Source organism: Megalopta genalis, chromosome 11 (assembly GCF_051020955.1).
Source record: "Megalopta genalis isolate 19385.01 chromosome 11, iyMegGena1_principal, whole genome shotgun sequence".
In the NCBI taxonomy this organism is placed as follows: Eukaryota; Metazoa; Arthropoda; class Insecta; order Hymenoptera; family Halictidae; genus Megalopta; species Megalopta genalis.
Window position 1 is genome coordinate 8,554,807 of NC_135023.1, and position 24,753 is coordinate 8,579,559.

A 24,753-nucleotide genomic window follows, 5' to 3' on the forward strand; every position below is an offset into this window, starting at 1 on the left:
AATTCGTCGCGTACATTCCGCACAAAAAATTCCGAACCATCGCCTAATCGACTGCGTCTTCAACTTCTTCAGCGTCGACGATGGATAACATGATTTTTAATTCGGCAACAAGCACGACTTTTCGGAAATTAAAAATAGTGCTCACTACTACTACGGATAGATCACGCACCATAAAAATATCAAGTCAATTCGTCGCGTACATTCCGCACAAAAAATTCCGAACCATCGCCCAACTCTCGAACATCTCGAAGCTGTGTTTCCCGTCTTCCGGCTGAAAATTCTGAACTTCCAGCTAGCGTAACGACGAAACACGCGTTCCAAGGTCACGGGAGGGCTTCGATCGATGCCACGGTGGCAGTAAACCCGGATCGATCAGGGCACAGCGCGCCGGATTCCATGGGGTTCGCCTCTTCGGAACGTCCGCAGCGGAGGATTTCGTGGTAGCCATGAACGGCGTAAATCAAACGAAGGCTGCACTTGACTAGAAACACCGAGTAGCGGGAGGAAGGTTCTATATATAGAAGCCACTGAGTCATTTCACGTTGCTCAGAGTACACTGTCAACAGTGTCTCTCAACCGACGCGCGTCGACGACGACAGAATCGTCGGGGTGTTAGACAGCGAGACAGCCAGCACAACGGCGGCAGCCTGGCTTAGCCAGCGAAATAAGACGATCGCGAGGATGGTCGACCAGCTGGTTCAAGCTCTCCTGGATATCGCTGCTTCACGGCGAGGATCAGAGGGTCGACCGGAGGCTGACCTAGTGGGAGTTAACGACGACCGCTGGTGGATCCGACAGTGTCAAACGAGTCGAATACTCTTGTTGGGAGTCGGGGAAACGGCCCGGGGAATTTACGATGATGGAAATATATTCCTCGGCTCCGCAGGAACGTGTTTCCGGCTGGATTAGCCGCTGGGCGTCTTTTAGGAAGCTCGGCGATAAATTCGAAATCGACGCGATCGTTCCTCGGAGCAATTCGTGCGATCTTTCGGCGGCAAAGAATCGCAAGACTCGCGCGGGAAAATATTCTACGGCGATTTAAAACGAAGGGTGGACTCTATTCTATGATCTAGAAAGCGAGGACCATAAATTCCACCGAGAGAACTGGATTTTTTAGTAACCTGTTAACCGGGGAATTAATTTTTTCTCAACTCGTTTCGCAACGGCGATTTCTAGTCGCGGTAAAACATGATATAATCGCGCGAAAGAGCAATACAAAAGATCACTTTTCATTTGTCGATTATCCTGACATAATCTTGACAATATATTTTATGACATGTACGGAAAGAAATCGTCCTGCTGGACCCAGCGTCAATAATTAATGGTGTTCGGCGTTCGAGAGTCCTGTTTCCCTGAAGAGGATCGTCGAACACGCTCCCATGAAATCGCGGTGGAGGATCGATCTTCGACGCGCGAAGATAACCAGCGAGGTTCTAATCGAACGACCTCGACGCCAGCTGGCCCGACCAACGACAGAAATTATGGGGGAGGTTCCTCTTGTCTGTCACGGGGTTCCCGGAACGCCAGGTCCGAAGAAACGAGCGTAGTCGGGAGTGATTGATCGCCGGCGGCCAACAAGGGTGCCGTACAAACGAGAGAAAGAAAGCCGAAGGGAGAAAAGAGTCGCTTACCATGGGGTCGTGGGGGAGGTGCATGGGGTAGGCTGGCTGGGCCAGGTGAGGGGGTGCGTAGCCGCTGTACGGGGGCTGGACTCCGCCGCCGCCACCCGTCCATGGGTCTCCTGGACCCGTTCCTGCCGCGTTCCCATCTGCAACAAAAGAAACACCGTTATTATCAACCCTCGACGATGATCTTCGATACTTTCACCGCCGTGTCAGTCGGCCTCGAAAAGTTCGTAAGGTTAAAGTTCGTACACCGTATGAAAGACTTGTGGTATAGATACATTGATAAAAATTGGCCGACTTTGATCGACGATAACTTCGCGAAAAATTATGATAGGATGATGATGTTTTTTTTAAATTAAAGCTTGAAACCTCTACTTTGAGACACCGTTTCTCGATTTTAAGGTTCGCGCACTCTCGCCACTGTGACCCTTTAAATACGTGTCTGTGTTTGTGACTGGGTTATAATGCAAGGGTTGGTTTAAGGTGTTGTAACTTTGCGGGAAAAAATCGCAGTCGAGATTCTTTTTTTTTAGATTGAAGGGAAAGGATCGAGCTTCGTTCTGCTGCAAACGGCATCTGTGGAAAAAATTTTATAAAGTCTGTGCGCTTCGTCGAACTTGGCATCAGCTTTGTCTTAGATAAATGATGATGTGAGAGATAACATTTGAATTTATTATGAAAATATGGATATATATTATAATTTATATTATAATCGTGTTATTTTATGTATTATAATATTGTAAATATATATTGCAATTTATTATTAAAAAGTATTCACAGTTTCGTAAGGCATTGACATCAAAGCAGATGGATCTTCGTAAACAGAATGGATGACTCTTCGGAACAAGAAAGCTCTCTCGAAAGAAGGTTCTTGCGAATCCAACCACAGAGCTCAGCTCGAACATCAAAAATCCCATTCCTGACGATTCCACGGGATCGTGGCCGTAATCGGATCGTTTGCATCCGCACTGATCCGAACGCAGGGTCGCGGCTGGAGCAACAAATAGCAGCACGTGGCGTTCAGTGACCAGAGAATGTCGCGCACGTGCCCGAATAACGCTCTCTCGCATCCCCGCTGCCAAGTCAAAAGACACGTAACCGACTTCGAACTTCCCCCAAATTACCCGCCATTCGAGATTATCGTTCTCGAGCTAACGAGCACGCGCCCCGGCCGACGGAAAAACGTCCCGTTCAATTGATACGAGCCGAGAAAATTCGACTCCGCGGGCCTCTCAGTCTTGAATAATATACCAGGGGATCGGTAGATTATTGCCCTTATTACCCTTATTAGTGCTACCCCTGTAGTAGTTCACAATCCTCTGTCGCGGGAAATTCGAATTCGGTCCTTAAATTGCTAAATAAATTTTCTTCACATTTTACGTGGTCCGTCCACTTTTTGGTTTATTTTCTTATTAGCCTCTTTGGTGGTTGTTCCGTAATTTCAACCCCCGTCTCTATATATTTTTAGACGTTCGATTCAATTTAATTCGATCTAATTTAATTTAGCTTAATTTAATTCAATTCAATTTAATTTAATATTCTAAAAACGACTGCCAATTTCCCGACGAGGATTCATAAAAAGCGGTGAAAGATCTTAGATAATAGAAGATAACAATTCCCGAAAACTAATAAAGGGGTCGGAAGGGTGGAAATAAGTTCAACAAGTCTTTCGACGTTGCAAAAATATCTACCTCGTCGCAGAATCTGCTTTGCAAACGCAACTGTTTCGTTTAATGTAACAATATGGGCGTGACCGTGGGCGTGGCTACTGGATCGCGGACAGTGGTGGGGGCCGGTGACCGCCAATCGGACGCAAGTTCCGTCGTCTAACAAGCTTGCCGGTGTCCAGACAGTGCTAAGATGAATCGACAAATCGGTTGAACTAATGTGCTACATCAAAATAGAACTTCCGTTGTCTCGCCACACAATTAAAAAACTTCACGAGTCCAGCCAACGACAAAAGTGGGCGTGTCCGTGGGCGGGGCAACCAGATCCTCTAGACACCGTTAGAACCTAGAAACCGGCAATCGGGCCCGCGTTTTCATTAATAATCACCGGGACAACCGAAACTCGTTCGACCGATTATCCTCCCGCGGTTCGAACGAGACACCCGGTACAGGAGAATGGGCAGTAGGAGGGGGCCATTATTTCAGTTGAAAACAACAGCAATAAGCTTCGGGAACGTATTTCTTGATACTTTTGCTTGATATAATTCCGCGGCCGGGGTTTCCCTCGACGGTCGAACTGAAACTAAGCCAAACTACCCGGCCGTTCCCTACCCGACTACCCCCGGCATTCGATGTCTGATAAAACTTTTTCGCCCGTCCCTCCGCTCCGGCCCCGCGCGCCCATTTATAAGCTATTCCGCTCGCCTACCGGGTGTCACGAGCCCGAGGAGAACCGTATTCGAGGAGGATAGCCAACCGCCGCCGCCGCCGCCAACGTCGACCGAGTCCTCCTTTTACCCTCTGATCTTTAATAACAACTTTACCCGGAAAACTTTACCGATCTTATTGATTTACCGCCTCGGTAATCCGTCCGCGAAACTTTCGCTCCGCGAGAGAGTTTCCGTGAGCTCGTTTCCGCGATTCCTCCCGCCGGGGTAGAACGTGCGCCGCAAAAATCCCGGATAGGGAAATCGCCTGGAACACCTTTCACCCCTTCGTACCACCTCGACCGGTAATTAGTTTCTTATTTCGGCGAAGAAGCACGATCTCTGTTCGGTAAAAAGGACCGTTTCGTTTTCGCAAGGCTGGAGTCGCGGATTTTACATTATACGAGCTGTTCCGTAATTGTATTAACAGACGGAAATTAGGGGTAGCCGAGGTGATTTCGAGCAACTTTTTCCTCAGCGAAAATGCGATCCGCGGCCTTGTTCACGAGTTATCAACGAAAAACGGTGGCCAATGAGAGGCGAGATGGGCTGGCGCGCGGCGGCCGAGCCAATCAGCGGCACTGGGCCTCGTCCGCTGGGCCGCCGCGCGGTAGCGGAGCTCGCGTCTCATTGGTCAGCGTTTCTCGTTGATAACTCGCGAACGAAGCCGCGGATCGCATTTTCGCAAAGGAAAAAGTTGCTTCGAATATCGTCAGGTTTCGTTGTTTTTCATAACATTGACATATAATTATGGGACACCGTGTAGAAGCGAGCGGAATTGGCACTCGGATTCAACTAAGAGGGCTCGGATCGAATCGAAATCACCGGGCCTAGGAATTTCTAATTCGCTGCGGGCATCGATTACCCTAAATATCGAGATCGAAATTACGATACAGCGAAGTTCCGCTGAACCCACGAACGACCCAAGTTCTCTCTCCTAAGCCATCTGTTGAACCTAGATTTCCATCGAGCTAACTCGCGCCTAAATCCTATTAAACCGGGGCCGCGATAACTCCAAACATCCCCGAACTCAAAATTGAATAAACTTCGGCCCGGTTATTAAGTCCCGGCTCCATTAATTTCGAAATTCTTTACCGATCCCGAACTTGAGCGTGAAGAGAATTTCGGACGCGTAACAACGTTCCGCGTTGTGCTCGTTAATTAAATGGTAACTGCATCGATATTTTGGACGAAACACTTGTAAAAATACGGTCTAAGAAAACGCATTCGATTTAGCCGATCCAAAAGATTTGGCTTTATTTATTCTTTCAATATTTAACCATTTGCACTCGAAGCCATATTAACTGTAAATTTAAATTAACTTTCCCGACTTATGATATTTCCATTTTAATGACAAAGTGCATTTTATGCACATGAAATCGAGTCTTGTGACTCATACAACAGTTAGACTTTTAACAATTCTTTATACATAAGCTTTGTTATTATAATTAATTTTAACATGTTTCTTCGATCTTTAATTTTATTAAAAAATCCAATGTTAATTTAAAGACAATCTATTTTTGCGCAATTTGCTGCAAACATTTCTGATGCAACTGGACAGCGGATTCGATGCACTTTTGACAAAACTGGCAAGATCAAGAACAATACAATAATAAAGACATTACAATAATAATAATAATAATAATAATAAAAATAATATTTCTAGATATTCGAAGAACTTGAGAATATTTCTATATTGTCCACATCTCATTAAAATAATTAAAAGAGGAAAAAGACATTTTCATCTGAGATTCAATTTCGCATCAAAATCGAAACATTAACTTACAATCGTACAAAAAACGAAATAAACCTAACTATTCCGACTTGAACGTGTGCCCAATAATGAACCTATAATTACTCATCGCTGTACTCCGGATTTATCCGCTTATGGCAAAAATGTGCACCATAGAATAGTGAAGAAAAAGAAATCAAAGAAAACTAAAAATGTTGTTACCTTAATTACAACTTACTGAACTTACTAAAAAGAGAGACAATGCTGCACTTGGCTCCTACGTCTTGCAATCGATGCGGACAATTTCGCGGAAGGATCCGCGGTCTGCTAATTGCAGCCGCAGAAAACGGAGCCTGCGGAACGACAGAAGAGAGCTCGATCGAGAATCGCAGAGCCGAAACGACGATGCACCGTTAATCCGTCGGTTCTTCCGACCGCGGCCTCGACGATGCGCGTCGACGTTCCCTGACGCGTTCGCGCGAACGACGGTAAACAAACAGAATTCGCGGTGTACAGCGAGAGAGGGAGGGAGAGGCAGAAAGAGAGAAAGAGAGAGCGAGAGAGAGCGTCGGGGCGTCGAAATAGCACCGCGACGTCGGTTTCGCAACGCGATTAAATTATATCGGCGTAAAACAGGAACAGCGAGCCGCGATATAAAGTTTATTGCGCGCCGCGGGGAACGAACCGCGTCGACGCGGCTTTTCCGCGCGAGCGAAACTCCTTTTTTTCCCCTCTCGCTCCGCTCTCCTTCTCTCCCACGTTCTCCAGAGGCCCGCACCACCGGTCCCCCCTCGCCCTCACGGTCACCCTTTTTCTCTTATTTCCGTTGCCGTTGCTCCGCCGATCCGCCCCGCGGCCGACGACGCGGCGTAGCCGCGAAATTTCAGGGCGCGCGTCGCGTCGCGTCGCGTCTCTAGCTCACGCGCGCGAGCTCGGCCCGCGCCAGCCCGAACAAATAACGAGGGATTGTTATTGTTTTTACGCGCGACAGCCAGAGCGACGAATTTTACGAGCGCGCGTTAAACAGCTGAATATTACTGCGATCGTAAACTCCCTTTTATCGTTCGTTCGAATCGTTACGCGATTCCCGGCGGATATAGACATACGCGCGCGCGCCGCGCGGCTCTCGCCACCCTCTGTCGACGCCGGGCCCATCGGCTAATCGATCGATCGATCGGATGAATCTTGCGGAACCGAATCGATCGCGGACGTGCCGCCGGCTGTTTTCCAGCGGTATTCCAAATAGGCGAGAAATAAACCGCGGCGCATCGGGAAAAGCGAGTTCCGATTTTTTCCCGCAACTTCTTTGAATTATTGCGCCCGTTTGTACAAATCGCAGCGCGTCGAAACTAGGCTCATTTTAAAGCTTGCAGCCTCTACTATTGTTTCGCGTACTTCGTTCTCATCGAAGCTGTTTTTTACGGGATACAGCGAGCGGGGAACGGTGTTCCTTTCGCGAAAATACCAGACGCGTCTGCTCTCTTACTGTATTTTGAAAAATCCGTGGAAGCATCGGACAATTTTTTTCCTCGGTTGCAACTGCGACGGATACGAAGGCTGAAGCTTCCTCTTTCCAGCGAGCACGCGAAAGTTGGTGTACGATTTTTTTCTGCGGCTGTATCGCGGAAAAGAAACGCGGTCCCGCGATGGTATAGCCTGGTTTTTCGTGCGCGAGTCGGGTTAATTTTATCGAAGATTTTTCGTCGACGATCATGCATACGATTAAGATCTACATACTTGGAACTATGAATTAGAATTAAGCCCTCTGATTATTCCTTTTCTCGAACATTCTGTCGCGGTTACGTTTACGACGATCGTTCCGCGTTTTACGATAGATTAATGGACTGCGGACTTAATGCGTAAAGCGAATGTGCGGAATATTGAACAATTAATGCCGGCGGTACGCGTATATAATTGGATTGTTACTGATTTTTAATTCGAATTTAGGTTTACGATGACAATAATAATTTGTTTGATTGTCGTGGAGTATAACGCGGGAATATCTGTATTCGCGAATAGAATTTCACTGTATTCATTTTCATAATACTCTTAATGTACTTAGTATAATAATATATAATATATAATAATATATTAATAATATAATATAATATATAATAGTATATTAATAATATAATATAATATATATAATAGTATATTAATAATATAATATAATATATAATAGTATATTAATAATATAATATAATATATATAATAGTATATTAATAATATATTTATAATATACATAATAGTATATTAATAATATAATATAATATATATATTATATAATAATATATTAAGTATTATAATTATAATTAAGTACTATTCTAAGTATACTTAATACAGCTTTGAATATACTCGCGCGTCGATAAAACTCAACTTAACGACGCGACCAAAAATCGTTAATCTTACAAAATGATAGAATCGATTATGGTTCGTCAACTTACCGATATAGTAGGGGTCGGCGTAAAGGGCCGCCGCTTTAGGGGACGTGTATCTCGGGGAGTCCTGTCCGAATTCATCCGAGCCATACTGCAACAAACAGAAGAAGGCAAATTAGAAGGGTTGGACAGGCGAAGCTGAAAGAAGAAGAAAAAGAAGAAGAAGAAAAATGCGAAGAAGGAGACTAAGAGAACCGCGAGAGAGCCGAGGTCATCCAACGAATAAAGTCTATCAATAATGCAACGGCACGGTCCCTCCCGCGCCTACAGCCGTGGATTATTGACACGCGGTTGCAGTTTCAGAGCAACACGTTGCAACAGCAGAGCACGGCCGTCTGAATGGCGTCAGTGTTAGTTAGAATGCCAAGCGTTTACGGCACAATGAAAATATGTGCCGAGGGATTATCACCGTGTTGCCAGAACGACGATGTTCTCGCGACTCAAGGATCAAAGTATTTTCGCGATGTACACTCGTCGCGATCATCACAGCGAGCTTCACAGATTCCTGCGTGTACAATTATCGCGTTATCGCATCATTTTATACAGAAATCAGACACGCTTCCGGTAGTAATTAATTTCTTGATTTTCCTTGTTCTGTTTTACCGCGAACAGCCCGCTGTTGAATCAATTTTTTCCCTCAATGGAATCAAATACGGAAGTGCGGCAGAAATAGAAATATTTGAATTTGAAGTATTTAATTATTAGGTACTGTAATTTTTCTGTTTTAATCGCGTAGTAATCCAGGCTCAATTTTATGCGGATATTATGGAATCTGTTAGCTTCAGATTTTAGGTTTAACGTTTCGCTATAGTGCGAAATTATTGTTGTTGTCTCAATTGTTTAGTTATTATTTGATTTTTCAGGTGAGAATATTTATTTAGCAGAGAACGTAGAGAATTTTACAATATTTATAACGTTGAGATCATTTTTTGGACGCTTTCGATGGTTTCAAACCACCCTCTACTTACACAGTCAACAATTTCGCTGAGTTATTCTTTATAAAAATACTCAATAATGTATAATTTATTACAATCCTCCTAAAAATCGTCTGAAAATTACGAACTTATTTTACCTAATCCTTAAAATTGTTTCACAGACTTCCTCGATTGCTTCAAGCCACCCCTTACTTCCAAAATCAACATCTCTTCACTGTTTATTCATACAAAAATATCTAACAATCTACAATCGTCACAATTACCTTATAAATGATCTCAAAATTAAAAACACAATGTACACAACCCCTAAAATAAATGTCTTCTCTTCTTCGACGACCTTCCTTACACAATCAACTCGTTCCACACGACATTACATAAGAACATACAGTCACCATAACCTTCCTAAAACCCTCAAAAATAAGAATTCACCATACACAACCCTTAAAACCGTTCTCTAGCCACTTCAAACGTCCACGAACCACCTGCAACCCCCACAAAAACGCCTAAAAATCATCCACTCGCGGCAGCTCTGTCAAAAAACCGTCTAAAACCCTTCCCACCGTTTCCAAAACAATTCCCCGATCTGCTTCGAGGAGCACGGTGCACTCGCGCCACTAAAACCCGTAAAATATATTCCCGAGTGAGAATGCACCGAAATCCGGCGCACGATCACCGGTAAGACCGCAGAGAGCGTGGTCCGAATCGATCAAAAACAGTGTCGCCTGGCGGTATAAATCCGTTCACGACTCTTACCATTCTGTATCCGGTGTAGTCCGCGGGGCACACAAACATCTCGCCGGCGAGCGGGTAGCGCCGAAACGACGGGGACGAGGAGAAGAAAGAAAGAGGAAGTAGAGGAAGAGGAAGAAGAGAAAAGAAGAAAAAAGGAAGAGGAAGTCAGATCGCGTGGTGGGACAACATAGCGGCGCGGGGCGCGGGGGTTGTGTAGCCGGCGATCTACGACGGTGGGACGCGGTCACGGGGGTGGAAAGCTACGGCCGGGGGTTGAGAGTCTCGCGGCGGCATACCCTCGTCCCAATTTCGCCGTGATATATGTTAAAATATTCCGCGCCGCTTCTCCGGCTCCTCTCGCCCGCCTCGCCTCGCCGCGCCGCGCCGAAAACTTTCGTCCGCGGGTCTTCTCCCCGCCGCCCTCGGCCTCTGCTCTTCCGCCACCTCCACCTGCTGCCAGCGCGGACGAAAAGCGCCGGGGAGCCGAGAGGGACAGCCAAGTTTCGCCTAACGCGGGGACTATGGTCGTCGAATTTCAGCCGTGAAAAGCCGAAACTTCTCGGCGCTCGTTCCGGCAACGAAAACCACCCCCGGAGATGCGCGGAGCGGCGAAAATGCGCGGAAATACGGGCGGTCTCGTGGCCCCGACGATCGGCTCGCAAGCACTGCACACTTCGCGGAACACACTGGGGCGGCACTCAAGGGTTGAACGGAGAGAGAAAGAGAGAGACAGGCGTGTCTCGCGGCGGTGCCAACGAAGAAAAACGGGACGCCGAACACGCGGAGGGTGACGCGAGACTGCGAGCGGGCTCTGGCTGCGGCGCCGTGACGCGCCGATTCACCGACCAAAAGAGTGGGGCACGATACCCGGCCAATGAGAGCCGGCGAGGGGCTAAGACGCGTTAGGTGTCGTCCTTTTGATAGTAACTGTCGTTCGTTCCCACTTCGAGCACCGACCAATTCGCACAATTGCGACCCGGACCTTCTGCCAGCCGGCGAACCATTGTTTCAGACACGTCCGGCTGGGTCGACGAAGTGGCTGCCTTCTCGGCTGTACCTGTCTTGATTTTTTCCGACGGTCGAGTACTGTTTCGTCCTTGGAATTTTCGAGGCTTCCTGTCGTAGAACGTTTCACGAAATTTTTGCCAGATTTTTCGACTCGGGCTTGCCCGGTCTTTAATTTGGAGGATTTTACGCTTTCACTGTTAGTTGGTCTCGGATGGGAAACGTAATTTTTACTGAACCCCTTGCCGTTGTACTTTGACGAGTCTGGCTCGTCATGAAAATTTCTAGTATTATTATATTATTGTATTATTATTTTATATTATTATATTATTATGTTATTATATTATTATATTATTATATTGTTATATTATTATATTATTATATTGTTATATTATTACATTATTATATTATTATATTGTTACATTATTATATTATTAGTTATATTATTATTCTAGTAAATAACTTATTGAGTATAGACGTTATCCTGTCCTTCAAAATAGGAATAAAATTCTGATCCCTTGTCATCAATATTTAAGCACTCAAGTAAATTTAAGCACACAATAAGCATCAATATTCTTTCTCTTTTAAAGAAATTATTGCAGCCGAAAAATATTTAATCGCAATAACTGCGAAGAATATGCTACGTCAAGGGGTTGATGTATAATATTCTCCAAATATTATTGGAACTCGCAAAGTGTAAGAATGTGAGAGTTGTCGATGTCACAACTTAACTTTTCAATTTTAATATGATTAAATCAGACATCAAGCTCGTTGTCTCTGTCAGCGATATTTAGATTGTACTAATTTAATTCTACACCTCTGTGACGCTGATCGTTCGACCGACGGTGGCGCCGAATTTTTATAGAATTTAATACCGTGTAGAATTTCCGGAAACTTTTCGCTTTGGGACGATATGACGTTAAACCGCATTTAACAGCGTCGATCTCTCGGCGGTGTATAAATTGCCGGAATAAAAATCTCGCAAACCGTCGATAAACTCCCATTATATTGATAAGACATTATGAAGTTTTAACGTTCGCTGCCGGTGGCGTCCCGACGCATTTAAAACAGAGTCGTAATAAAACGCAATAAAATAAACAAGTTCGCCGAGATTTAACAGATTTATCATCGTGTGACAACGAGTGAGAGAGAGAGAGAGAGAGAGAGAGAGATACCCATAATAAAATGAATAAATTTGTACCCGCCGCCCCCGACAAACGAATTCGTACGAAATTCGTATCTCCGTAAAAATCAATTGCAGACAAACGTTTCTGTCGCGTCTCCCGGAAGCTTCGAACATTTTCAACGGCCGAATAACAAACGGAAAACGGGCGATTACGGTTTCCGCTGTCTCTAAAAAAATTTGTATTAACAGCGCTTCAAAATAGCTGGCCGACCGCGTCATCTCTGACAAATGATCTTTGTTTCTTTCATACGTTTCAAAGAACGCGAGCAGAATTTTTTATTTTTTATCAAAGCGTTGCAAATTTCATTGCAACATAAACATCAATTCTTCCCTGAACATTTCTATTTTCCATTACTTTTAATATAAAAAATATAATATAATATAATATATAAATAAATAATAATATAATATAATATATAATATAATATATAATATAATATATAATATAATAATATAAAATATATAATATAAAAAAAGCGTACTAACACCGATGTTTCGCTATATTTTTGTTCAAACGTCAATAAAAAAATGCGAATCCGTAATTATTCACGCCACCGTATTTTTATCGACAAGATCCGATTGTTAATTATCGTCGATATACATATAATTACGTCCGCCGGCAACGAAACCCCCGGATTCCGGGGAAGAAATTCGGTCGAAGGGGTGGCGGCTCGACGGAAACCGCCCCCCCCCCTGAAAGGGTGAACATCGCGGCAAAGGATGGCGGGAAATCTGATCCGAGGAACAAAAGATCTTCGACAGCGTTCCGCGATGCATCCGTATCTCGGTAACGGCGAGGGGGTGTGCGAGGAGGACGGGGGTCGAGCGCGGCTCGGCGGGGGCGAGCGGGGATGGGCAGGACGAGGCACATAATTGTACGCGATAAAAGCGTCGAGTTTATCGCGGCAGCAGTCGATAACGGCTTACAAATACGAACGGCCGTGCCCCGGGGTGGGGGCAGAGTCACCGGAGGAAAAAAAAAGCCGCCGCTAATCACGCGATAAACGCTCTCGGCCTCTGGACCTATTAATTTAAATGAATTGCTTTGACATCGGGCCGCTCTGATACGCTCTCCCGTATACGATTTCACTTCTTCCATCGGCCCCCAGGCTTTTCTCTTTTCTCCGGCGAGCGTTTCCCCTTTCGTTTCTTCGGGGCTGCGGTGATTAACGGGGCCGCTCGTTAAATTGAAAACATCTTGATTCCGATGTTCCGTTCGTATACGAAAGGATTTTGCTCGCCGGCACTGTGTTCGAACGATTTTTCCGCGTAACGCGACACGCCAAATATCGGGGCGCGATGACTGGAAGTGAAATAAAAAGGAAATAATAATAATAATAATGAATAATAAATGATAATAAAATAATCGACGGAAGAACCGAGGAACAGAATTTTTGATAAATTTGATAAATGCTGAGACTCGGTTAATAAAAGTGAAGTAATTTTTAAATACGATCTGGCAGTAAAATTGGGGGTTGATGCGCGCGGATAAATTCACATTTATGTACACTTTGACGGTAAATCCGATGCTTCAGGTTTGACGATAAAATAATTTAAATAATTTAAAATAGAAGCACAGAAAAATCGAATTTTTAAATGTTAAACATTAAGGGTCGTCGAATGGACGTAAATTCATTTCTAAATAGAATGTAAATTCGGGGGTTGAAGACAAGAGACGACATTATTATTATATTATTTTCGTTTTCAATGCAATTGTACGATAAATGCTATAAAATTGCAAACTGCTCGAACTGACTCGATCGTGTCGCAAAAATCGAAAGAAAAGTCTAAACCACCCTTACGTGCGCTTTGTGCAGCGTCTGCGAACGCGCGCCGGAGTGGCAGCTAAACAAAGAGCGCTAAAATAATGCAACCGGAATCGGCACGACTAATTACGATCCACCCCTAAACGATAAATTACCCCTATAAATATGCCACCCCTATGATGTTTGCTTGCTTAGTATAAAAGTATAAAAATGTCTATATGCCAGCTAATATTCAACGCACCTGCCGGACTAGACGTTTCCCAGGCAACGTTCGTTTTCACGAGAACACACAAACGAGAAACGAAAAATTCCGTCACCCTCTTCCTATCCTCCCCCCCAAAAAAATTGCCGATAAATCGGCGAACGAGCCGACGCGCAAAACTCGTCTCCGACGGACACGGGTCAATTAGAAAAATTGCCGTTGGAAAAATCGAGCGGAGCCGATATATCTCAACAGCTCGCCCCTAAATTCCGGTCCGGTGCCAGCTAGACAGAATTATAATAAAATTTTCCGGCCGCGCTATATCACCGGGGTAAAAAATCGAGGTGGCCCGATTAAGATCGAGGAAATTGATCCCCGGGCAGGCGACGATGGCTCCGGGATGGCCGTGGTTCGGCCAGCAGCGGAAGCGGCCGCGACGAGCCACCTTGTGGCCAATAATTCACGTTTTATTTCCGGGGGTTAGGCGACGGGAGGAGGGGAGGAGAGGGAGGGAAGCTGCTGCTGGCCGGACACGCAATAATAAAAATGTCCGGCGGCCGAGCCGGCAAGGCGGATCAGAAATCTTAATATGTCCTGGTTGGGTGTCCACGGTGGCCGAGGAGAGAGTCAGCGATTTCCAGCCAATATAAATGTCCTACATTGATTTAGTTCGGTTTTTCCCGGGGGCTGCGGCCGACGACGAGCGACAAGACGGAGAGAGGGCGGCGGCCTACGGGGGCCGAATGGAAACGTCTCTGTCAGGGAAATTAGCTTCCTTCGGGTTTGAAATAGGACAGAAGGGTCGGCCCGGCTACGAGCCGAGCAACGCGTGTTACGTGACGCTTTCGGAAAATTGAGCACGTGATGTCCGTCTCACGTTCTCGTACCGGCCGCTTTGCCCTCGCAGAAATTATGCCCCGATACCATCGTTCTGTTGCGTCACGGGCCCTCGCCTCGACCGAATCACCTAATCACTGGCCAAAATTGCTGGACGAAGCGGCGATGTTTAAATGGTTAAATGATTTTTAAACATGTTAAAATGCCGACGCGTTGTTTTTGGCTCACTGAGATTATTGGACAGATGAAAACACTTTCTACCACCCCTGGTAGAAAGTTCAAACGCGATAACTTTCTCGAAAGTGGACTAAATAGCTTGATTTTTTAGAGAATGTTAATTGGAATTTTAAGAACGATTTCGATGGAATTTTCGGTACAAGTTACGCATTTTTTACGCATTGAAGAGATGAAGAGCTTTTTACCACCCCTGGCGAAAAGTATTCGGCCACCTTTTAATACGCGATAACTTTCTCGAAAGTGGACTAAAGAGCTTGATTTTTTAGAAAATGTTAATTGGAATTTTAAGAGCGATTTCGATGGAATTTTCGGTACAAGTTACGCATTTTTTACACATTGAACAGATGAAGAACTTTCTAGCACCCCTGGCGAAAAGTATTCGGCCACCATTTAATACGCGATGACTTTCTCAAAACCGGACTAAACGGCTTGATTTTTCTAAAAAATGTTAACTGGAATTTTAAGCGCGATTTCGATAGAATTTTCGGCACAAGTTTATATTTTTAATATTTTTAACCCTTTTCTTCCAGGTCCCGATAAAAAAAGGTTAGAAAATGAGTATCTCAATTTTTCCCGCGACATTCCAAGCGACAGCAAAATTAAGAGAATTATCTCAGTCGTCAGGAAACTAACGAAAAGGTCGAGGTATTCCCTTTTCTGTTGAAGGGTTGCATTGTCTCGCGAAGAAGATAATCTTGTCTTGCGCCTCTTCAGACGTCTTATTTGCCGAGCTTGAGGATCGATCAAGCTATAAATAGAAAAATGGACGTGCTCCAGCGATAACGTTATCGTAAAGCAGATCTGTTCTCTCGCGATGTCGACAAAGTTGCAAGGATCGTATCTCGTTGCAGTTCCAGGGGATCGACGATGCTCTAATCTGTCCACATACTAAAATAATTTAGCATCCATAAAACGTTTCCTCGTTAAACGTTGCGCAGCATGACATTATCGAGCATTAACGGTGCTCGAAATTTATGCGAACAACATCTATTTACATCTCTCGTCGAAATGAATCGTACACAAAAGTCGCTCGAAAACGGATCGATCGATCGAACGATCGATTCGATAGCAATGATCGCCGTAAAATCGATCGACGGAGTATATTTTTCGGACGTGGACGCGAAGCAAGGTGAAAAGCGGATATTATATTCGTCTCCGAACGATTTCGTTCTTTCTGGCCAACGCGGTAACAGTTAGTATAATTTTATTGCGGCCCCGGCCATACTGCCGGAGAGAGATCTTTACGCCGCGGCAACATTTCTCTGACATTTCTGATTTACGATCCAATTTGTTTGACTTAATATCTCACTAGGCTAATTAACCGCGGAGCAAATCGATCGCGCGCTAATAATAGCGGTCGCGTGCAAAAAGAACACGAGCCTACGATAAAGAAGTTCGAACAGCGCTTAGAACGCAGATAAAAGAAATAATTACGACAAGACGAAGAAAACCCGCGGACCTTTCTCCATTATTTCTCCCGATCCGCTATTATTAATCGACCGAACTCGCGCAATAAATAATTCTCTCTCGTACTTCATCGCGTCGCACGGAGAGTACGATTTCATTCCGCCTGGTAATTGTCTCATCAGAAACGAACTTTTTTGCAGTTGCGTTGCAGACGCGTGCATTTATCCTGCTTCTTAATTGTCTCGCAAGTGCGTGATTTTATTCCTCTGTCTCCTAATTATTGTCTAGCGAACGTGCAATTTTGCGGTTCTATCGTCTCACGAAAATATAATTTTATGATATTCGCTAATTGATCAGCAGAAATATATTAACGGAACTGTAATTTTACGGTGTTCCAAGACTATAGTTTGTACGATAAGCGAGATAAAAACGTACAGTAAATTCTCTTCGATCGTCAGTCAACATGGACAATAAATTCTCCCTAATAATTAACGCCATTTCACTTTCATTTTCTACCATTGCGAGACAAATTCTACAACGCTGGAAATCAATTTCCGCCTATTTTAACTTTTATAAAATAATTAAACGTTAACAGAAGTGGACACAATTTGGGAGAACGAGACGCGATTATTCGAGCCTCGCGGCTCGTTTTTCACGATCACCGATTGCCAATAATTATAAAAACGCGCCGCAAGTTTCGAATACAGTAATTTCTCTCTAATTCGCGCTAAGATTATGCACAAAAATGGAGAATTTCGGGCGAGGAGACACGATTATTCGAGCCGCGAGGCTCGTTCTCATAATCACCGATTGTCAACGACTACGAAAACGTGCCACGAGGCTCGAACAATCGCGTCCCCTCTTCCCAAATCGTCCACTTTTGCGCGCAATCTCGGCGCGAATTAGAGAGAACTTAACTGTAATCGTGTTCTCCTCTTCCCAAATCGTCCACTGTTGCGCGCAATCTGACCGCGAATTCGATATTACTGTGATCGCGTCTCCGGCTCTCCCGAATTATCCGTTTCTGTTCACTAATTTCAGCGACAATCGGCGAGAAGAAATATACACCGGAAATACGTCCGAAATTTGAATAAACAGTGGTAGAACCGGCAGCTAATTTGCCGTGGGAAAAAAGATCACTCGCCGAGTCCGATGAATTCGAATTAAGGGGACAATAGATTCACGCGTCGCCTCTCTTCTTATTCTTCTCCTGTCCCCGTGTCATCGCCGTTATCGACTACACGTGGGCGGAAATGAACGCCAAGAGAGAGAGACAGAGAGAGAGAGAGAGAGAGAGAGAAAGAGAGAGAGAAAGGTCTCTGCGAGAGAGGGTCCCCCGGTTCCCGGCATAATAGATCGCCGATTACCCCCTTATTAATTACTGTACCAAGACGCTCGGCCAGGAGGAGCGATTCGACGCAACCAGCTGGCACGTTGCTCCCATGAGAATTCTTCAACCGGCATCGGCGCGTTTCCTACGCGTGTTCGACGCCTCGTCTACCAGCATGCGATCGCAACGATAAAGCGGTTCCTTAAATATCGTCTTCGGGGACGTCGGAATAAATTTCAGCGGCCTGTGAGACCGATTTCTCACCAGGCTCGCGCTGGTCGATCGTACATCGGATGTAACCGGTCTTACATCGTGCCGCGGATTTAACGCAGTTCCGATCAAAATCCACAGATTCCATGCAACAAGATCGCTCGTACAAGTCTCGAATACTTGATCTCGACGATCTCGCGATTCGTACGCGCGGTTTCGTCGGCGCAGCGCGACGAATAAAACAACGAGATCGTAATTGTCCGCGCGAAATAGAATTTTCTCCACGTTCCTAACGCACGCTGCAATCGTCCGAAACGCGGGGAATCGGGGAATCTACTATAGAGATTATTAATTAATTAATTTCGCCGGAACCGCGGTCCAGCGGAGCTTCTTCTCGACCGGCGAATCGTCCGGCGAGCATTTAGCCGCGACGGAGCGCGGCTAGAAGAGGAGCCGGGAGAGCGCGAGGATTAGCACCGGAACACAGCGATTTAAGCTAATTATTTTCGAAGAAGTTGGCTTGCTTTTCCGCGCGGCCAATTAACTGTATCGAAGCTTATCAGGAGTGGTATTGTTCCGCGCGCGCGCGCAATAAGCCTATCAAAACGGCGCGGAGATAACGGGCCGGGGCTCGCGTTTCGAGAAGAAAACACATAATCGACGCCGCGCCATAGAAAGTTTCGTCGGTGGTTTCGAGGTCAGCCAACGAGGTGTACGCCTTGTAAATTCGCGCGAGGAACGACCGGGTGTAATGAATCGGCCTGTAGAACCGGCGCCGAGGAAAAGGTGAAGTACGACTGACTTTCACGATCGCGCCGGTTTTTGTGGCACGGCCCGTAGATAGCGAGCCGATAACGTTATCTGTTTATCGGTTTCATTAAGTAACAATGAAAATTTATAAACCGTGGAAAAATGGCGAGCGGCACTCTCTCGCGCGCGATTATCGCGACCCTCGTCGTCCGCCGTTCGCATAATAGATTAATGCGGGACGATTTGTAAAAAGGCTGGACGCAACGGTCTTTAAACTAAGTGGACGCCGTGGCACTGATGAATGCCGGATAATTTCTAACGAGCTTTGGCTCTCGCGGACTCCCCTCTCTCTCTCTTTTCTACTTCCTTTTTCTCTCTTTTTCTCTCTCGCACGCGTTCTTTCGATCGCGCTCTCTCGCTCGCTTGCGCTCTCTTTCTTTCTCTCTTTGCACGCACCCGCATGAGACTGTTTACTCGCACGCAAATTGCTCGTGTCACGCATAGCCTGTTGCCGATGAACGATCCCTGCGGAACGGAGGGGCCGCGGAACTTCCCTCGGGAGACCGGCCGAACAGGTGTCGATCGGAAGAACGAACGCTGATCGAACGGTGCTTTGAGAAGCGGGGGAACAAGATCGGAGACGTTAGAGAGGACACGGACTTGTGTTCCGATTCTCAGCTGATCCGAGCCGGCACGGAAATATCCCTTATTGACGCTCAGATCGTGCACAGAAATGGACAATTTGGGAAGAGAGGGCACGGTTATTCGAGCCTTGAAGCTCGTTTTTATGATCTCCTCTTCCAAAATTGTCCATTTTTCTGCCCAATTTGAGCGTCAGTTAGGGAAAAAGGGATAACTCTAGAGAAAAATGGACGACTGTAAGAATTATCGTATTAATTTATTAATCTTCGATCATTTCTTTTTATTTTCTACCGATTTGGTCATGGAGCATCGAAGCTCCCTTGACACTTCTCCGAGTCAGCTTTCTACGAGACAGTAGAATCTCCGCGATATTTTAATAACGGTCGTCGGTTCGGATAATTATCCATCGAAGCCGATAATGGAGCTCTTCGATGGTAAATCGCCTACAAAGTACTAATAACGAAGACGCTTTTTTATTTCGCCGCGTCCACTTTTGCTGTTTCTCGTAGCCGCCTCGCCTCTCATTCGATCTTTTCGTATCCACTTTCTACGAGACACTTTTCCCTATCGCCTTGTAATTACTGTCATCATCTCGAACAGTCCCATATACCGGGGCGCGCAGCGGAAACGTTCTTTTCCTTATTTTCCCAATCGCCGACACTTTGTTGCGCCGCGCGTCCGGCCACATCTGGTAGATTCGTTCTGGACACCGAAAGCGAAAATACGTTTTTCTTCGTCGTCCAAGATCGGATTTTAATCGCCGCCGCGGTTTTACGGTTCGACACGAGGGAATCAATTTTTTCTAATCTCCAACATCCGACTGCAATCACTTCGATCGTTTCTATCGATTTTATAGCGAAACTGAAATTACAAATGCGCATCGATTTTCTCAGCGCGCCGGTGTTCTACTAACGACTTCGATCGTTTATATCAATATGAAATTACGATCAAAACCGAACGTATATACGTCTCCAACATCCGATTCGCGATCGTTTCGATCGTTTAACGCCGATTTTTGATCGCGAAACCGAAATTACGAACCGCGCGTGTTTATTTGTCCTCGGTAGACGATTTTAACGACTTCGATCTATCGTCATCAATTCTCGATTAAAACTAAAATATACTTTCCTAATTATCCCAAAAGGTCCGATCTTAGTTCCTACTATCCTGCGAATTGCTTATTGCGCGAAAGTAAGGTGTGCGAATAATTTTCTCTGTCGCATTTCCAACGTCGCGAACTCTAATAATATCGAGCGAATCGAGTCGCAGCGATTCGATTCAACGAAACGACTGAACGACGAAATTCCGAATATATAAATCCGCGTTGAAAACTCTTATCTCGCGCGAACGCGAACTTATCGCGCGCGCGCGAGGCGATCGAAAATATCGTCGTTGGCCCGAAAAATTCGGCCGAAAGGCGGCCGCGGCGTTCGATTCGAACAAAAGCGCGAGAAACGAAGGCTTCCGGCAGACAAAAGGAGAACGTACGAGCCTGCATTAGTCAAAAATCGAGAACCTGACGCGCGGCCCACGTACGTGGGAAAGAAAATCGGCCGATAAAACGGTGCGGCCGTTTGATTCTCGTATTTTCTTCGGCTGAATTTATGTTCCGTTCGGCCCGTGTAGGACGGGGTCCCGATGGTTTCCCATGGCGGAGGGTACGGCCGGCCATAAAGGAAATACCCGTAGATGGAATAGGCATGTTCTGACACAGGACGACTTCCGGTTGTGCCATTTCGAACGTCCGCGACGAATAGGAATCGAGCCCGGCGCACTGTTCTCCGTGGCGGGCATAATGCGCGCCGGCCTGCGAGCGTGTCGCGTCGTTTCGCATAATTTAAACAACGGGTCCCCCGGCTCGCCTAAGAAAAATCCCGGGAAACGATAAAACACAGGGCCCCGGCGCGCGAGCACCACGCCGGGGGAATCGCCTAAACGCCGTGAAATCCTACTCGCGGCGGATCCGCCGGCCGAGTAAACGAACTTTACTCCCTTCGGCTTCGTCGCGGTATCTCCTCGTCGCGCCGATTTCGCGGAATCGCCGGTTTATCGGCGCGGAAGAGGATCGAACGGGGACGGCACCGCGAAACGCGCGCGACGAGATACGTACATACATATACCGCCTAATATTTGAGATCTCATTAGCGAACGTTGTTTCTAGCCGACGGCCGATCGGCTGTGTTGTGCTGACGCGGAAGCAGAGCTCGCAAATCCCTGCTATATATTTTACGCCGGCGAACGAGGAGGCGGGTACCGAACCGTTCACGGGCAATTACGTTCGTTCCGCGCGTAGAGAGACGAAAAAGAAAAGGAGAAAGAGCAACGAGAAAGGCGGGACGAATGAGAGACAGAGTGAGAAAGAGAGAGAGAAAGAGAGAGAGAGAATTCTGGAGTAAACGAGCGAGGATGACTAAACCGGTACCAAAGAAAATTTTCCGGAGTCAGTCTTTAAACAAAGAAGCCGCGGCGACGACGACGACGACGACGACGATACGCTCTGCAAACAGGAGTCTCGAGACTTGGAATTCATCTGCGACGAGCACTAAATCCCCGAGGAATTGGGAGAGGCTGGGGGAGAGGTTTGATCGTGGTGGAGGGAGCTGCTGGTGGGCGAAGAGAGAAAGACGGAAAGAGGGAGGTTCAAGATAGAGAGAATCGAAGAGAGAGAAAAAAAGAGAGGAAGAGAGAGAGTAGAAATGACAGAGAAATGAGAGAGTAGAAGTGATAGAGGAAAGAGAAAGAAAGACAGGCTGACAGAGAAAAGAGAAAGAAAGACAGACTGACAGAAAGAGGATGTAGGTACCTAGTAGAGCCATAGAGAGAGAAAGAGACAGAAAAAGAGAGGGAGAGAGAGGATAAGAAGAACCTAGATACAGAGAGACAGAGGGACAGAGAGCGTGGAAGAGAGAAAGAGAGACAGAGGAAGAGAAAGAGGAAGTAGAACAGGAACCTAGAGAGAAAGAGAGAATCTAGAGCCACAGAGAGAGAGAGAGAGAGAGAGAGAGAGAGAGAGAGAGAGAGAGAAGGGCAGATGAACAGAAAGAGGAAGTAGAAAAGGAACCTAGAGAGAAAGAGAGAACCTAGAGTTACAGAGCGAGAGAGGAAGGGAGAGAGAAAGAGAGAGCAAGAGAGGATCCTAGATCCAGAGAGACAGGAAGCATAGAAGAGAGAGAGAGAGACAGACAGACAGACAAACAGAAAGAGGAAGTAGAACAGGAACCTAGAGAGAAAGAGAGAGCCTAGAGCCACAAATAGAGAGAGAGAGAGAGAGAGAGAGAGAGAGAGAGAGAGAGCAGAAGAAGAACCTAGATATAACAAGCGAGGAATAGAGAGAGAGAGAGAGAGAGAGAGAGAGAGCGAGAGAGAGAGCAGAAGAAGAACCTAGATACAGCAAGCGAGGAATAGAGAGCGAGAGAGAGAGAGAGAGAGAGAGGGAGAGAGAGGTGTCGGAGAGAAGAGGATTGGGATCGTGAACCGGGTACGATCGAAAGCTTACCCTGGTTTTAATTGGCACCCACTAATTGGTAATTATCAGGCGTACCCACTCGTGGAAACCTGACGTAAGAGGCTTAAGGCCGTTTACACGGGATGGAGGATCCGGTGGCAGAGCGGGCACACCACCAACACACCATCGTTCGTAGCGGGCGTAAGGTGTACGTCGGTTTACAACGGCCGGGACAGAGAGGCGCGCAGGTGTGCATATGTAATTCCGTATGGGTGCCTCGGCTAGCAGCGCACCGCAGCGCACGTGAAAAGAGGCTAGAGATCAACGACGTCTACATTATTTATTAGCCGCATCGTCGCCGCGTACATAGCCGGGGCCAAGACAAACGGCTGCATAATCAACAATTAGTCGGCTGATATGGTCTACGTGATCGGTTTTTAACGAGCGGATCAACGCCGCGGCGATCCCAGGGACCCTCGACGACTACTACTTGGCGTCTTCTTCTTCGTCTTCTTAAAGGCGGTCGCCGGTGGCCCGTTCTCATCGGGATACATACTCGCTGGACCAGTTTCCACGGGCGTTGGCAGAGCTCCGAATTTATGGGGCTAATTGTTAGCTGGCGGAATATCTTGGGTAGCTAAATGGTAGGTGGGCGAACGACCCGCGATTTGTGGCAGAGTTCGCCGGAATCGGTGTACCGGACGTTTAGAACGATTGATTTTGGTGGACTCGTGGTTCGAGACGTTTGGATCCGACGATGGGCATTTAGATCGATCTTAGTAGATTTTTGATGGAGCGTCCTTAAATTCTTCTATCGCCGTTTTAGTTTTGCATTCGACCTATTCATTTTTCTCATGGATGCATAAAATCCGGAGTCCGCTAACGGATAATCTGAGAAATGGGATGTTATGTGTTCTAGAAAATGTGCGAAGGTGTGCAGAAAAGTCTACGATACGTCTAATAAAAGCGATATCTTTTGTGGAAGGTACTTAAGCTGTAGGAGACCCTCGCTATCTAGAATCGCAGAACGAAGTAGCAGAGCTATGACACCTAGATCTGCAAAACGAAGTAGCAAAACTGTGATACCCAGATTAGCAGAACGAAATAGCAAAGCTACGACACTTGGATCTGCAAAACGAAGTAGCAAAGCTACGATACCCAGATTAGCAGAACGAAGTAGCAAAGCTACGACACTTGGATCTGCAAAACGAAGTAGCAAAGCTATGACACTTGGATCTGCAAAACGAAGTAGCAAAGCTGCGATACTTTATCCGCAAAACGAAGTAGCAAAGCCACGACACCCAGAGATCCGCAGAACAAACTATCAAAGCTGCAACGCGTAGATCTCCAGAACGAGGTATCAAAGCTAGAACGTCTAGACCCGCAGCACAAAGTAGCCAAGATAAAAAGCTCGGTCTCTATATATTTATAGTTCAAGGTAGCTCTCGACCAGATAAGTAGACTTCTGCTGCAAATCACTCGGATTGCAGGTAGAACTATCGAGCAAAGTGCAACGGAGATAAATACGCTCGGGGTACAATCGCCGTAAACTGCGAGGCTCTGGATCGATGACAGGTCTCGAGAACAAGGTATTTAGGGAAAAGTAGGAGCACAGAACGAAGCCTACAATTGACCTAGAAGAAGAAGCAGCGTTTAGGTTGCGGGGTACATGGTAGCTACGTGTGTTCGTAGGTCGCGGCAGAAGGCTAGAGTGCAAAGCAGCTGAATTACAGCCTAGGCGTCTGAATCGCATGATGGCTAGAGGTAGCCGAGTTACAGTGCCTATCGTACGGGTTGCAAAAGACAGAAGATTGCTGAGTTATAGAGCGATTAGCAGGCTCGCGGGAGGCTTCGTCGAGCCTCGTAGCCGAGCACATCGAAGTAGATTATTTATTGATAG

At 46.2% G+C, this 24,753-nt stretch overlaps 1 protein-coding gene across 11 annotated transcripts in view; it reads right to left on the reverse strand.

Moving 5' to 3' along the window:
• The window catches only part of LOC117226121 (protein daughterless), a 256,921-nt gene that overhangs the window by 26,207 nt on the left and 205,961 nt on the right, over positions 1-24,753 (reverse strand). For 10 of the 11 annotated variants that reach the window (XM_033480156.2, XM_033480160.2, XM_033480154.2 and 7 more), the window contains 2 exons: positions 8,176-8,260; positions 1,632-1,768 (listed from right to left, as the gene is read on the reverse strand). In XM_033480156.2, the coding sequence (XP_033336047.1) occupies positions 1,632-1,768; positions 8,176-8,260 (222 nt within the window). Of the gene's footprint in view, positions 1-1,631; positions 1,769-8,175; positions 8,261-9,857; positions 10,605-24,753 lie in introns of those variants that run through there. The other variant, XM_033480161.2, reaches the window with a different exon arrangement.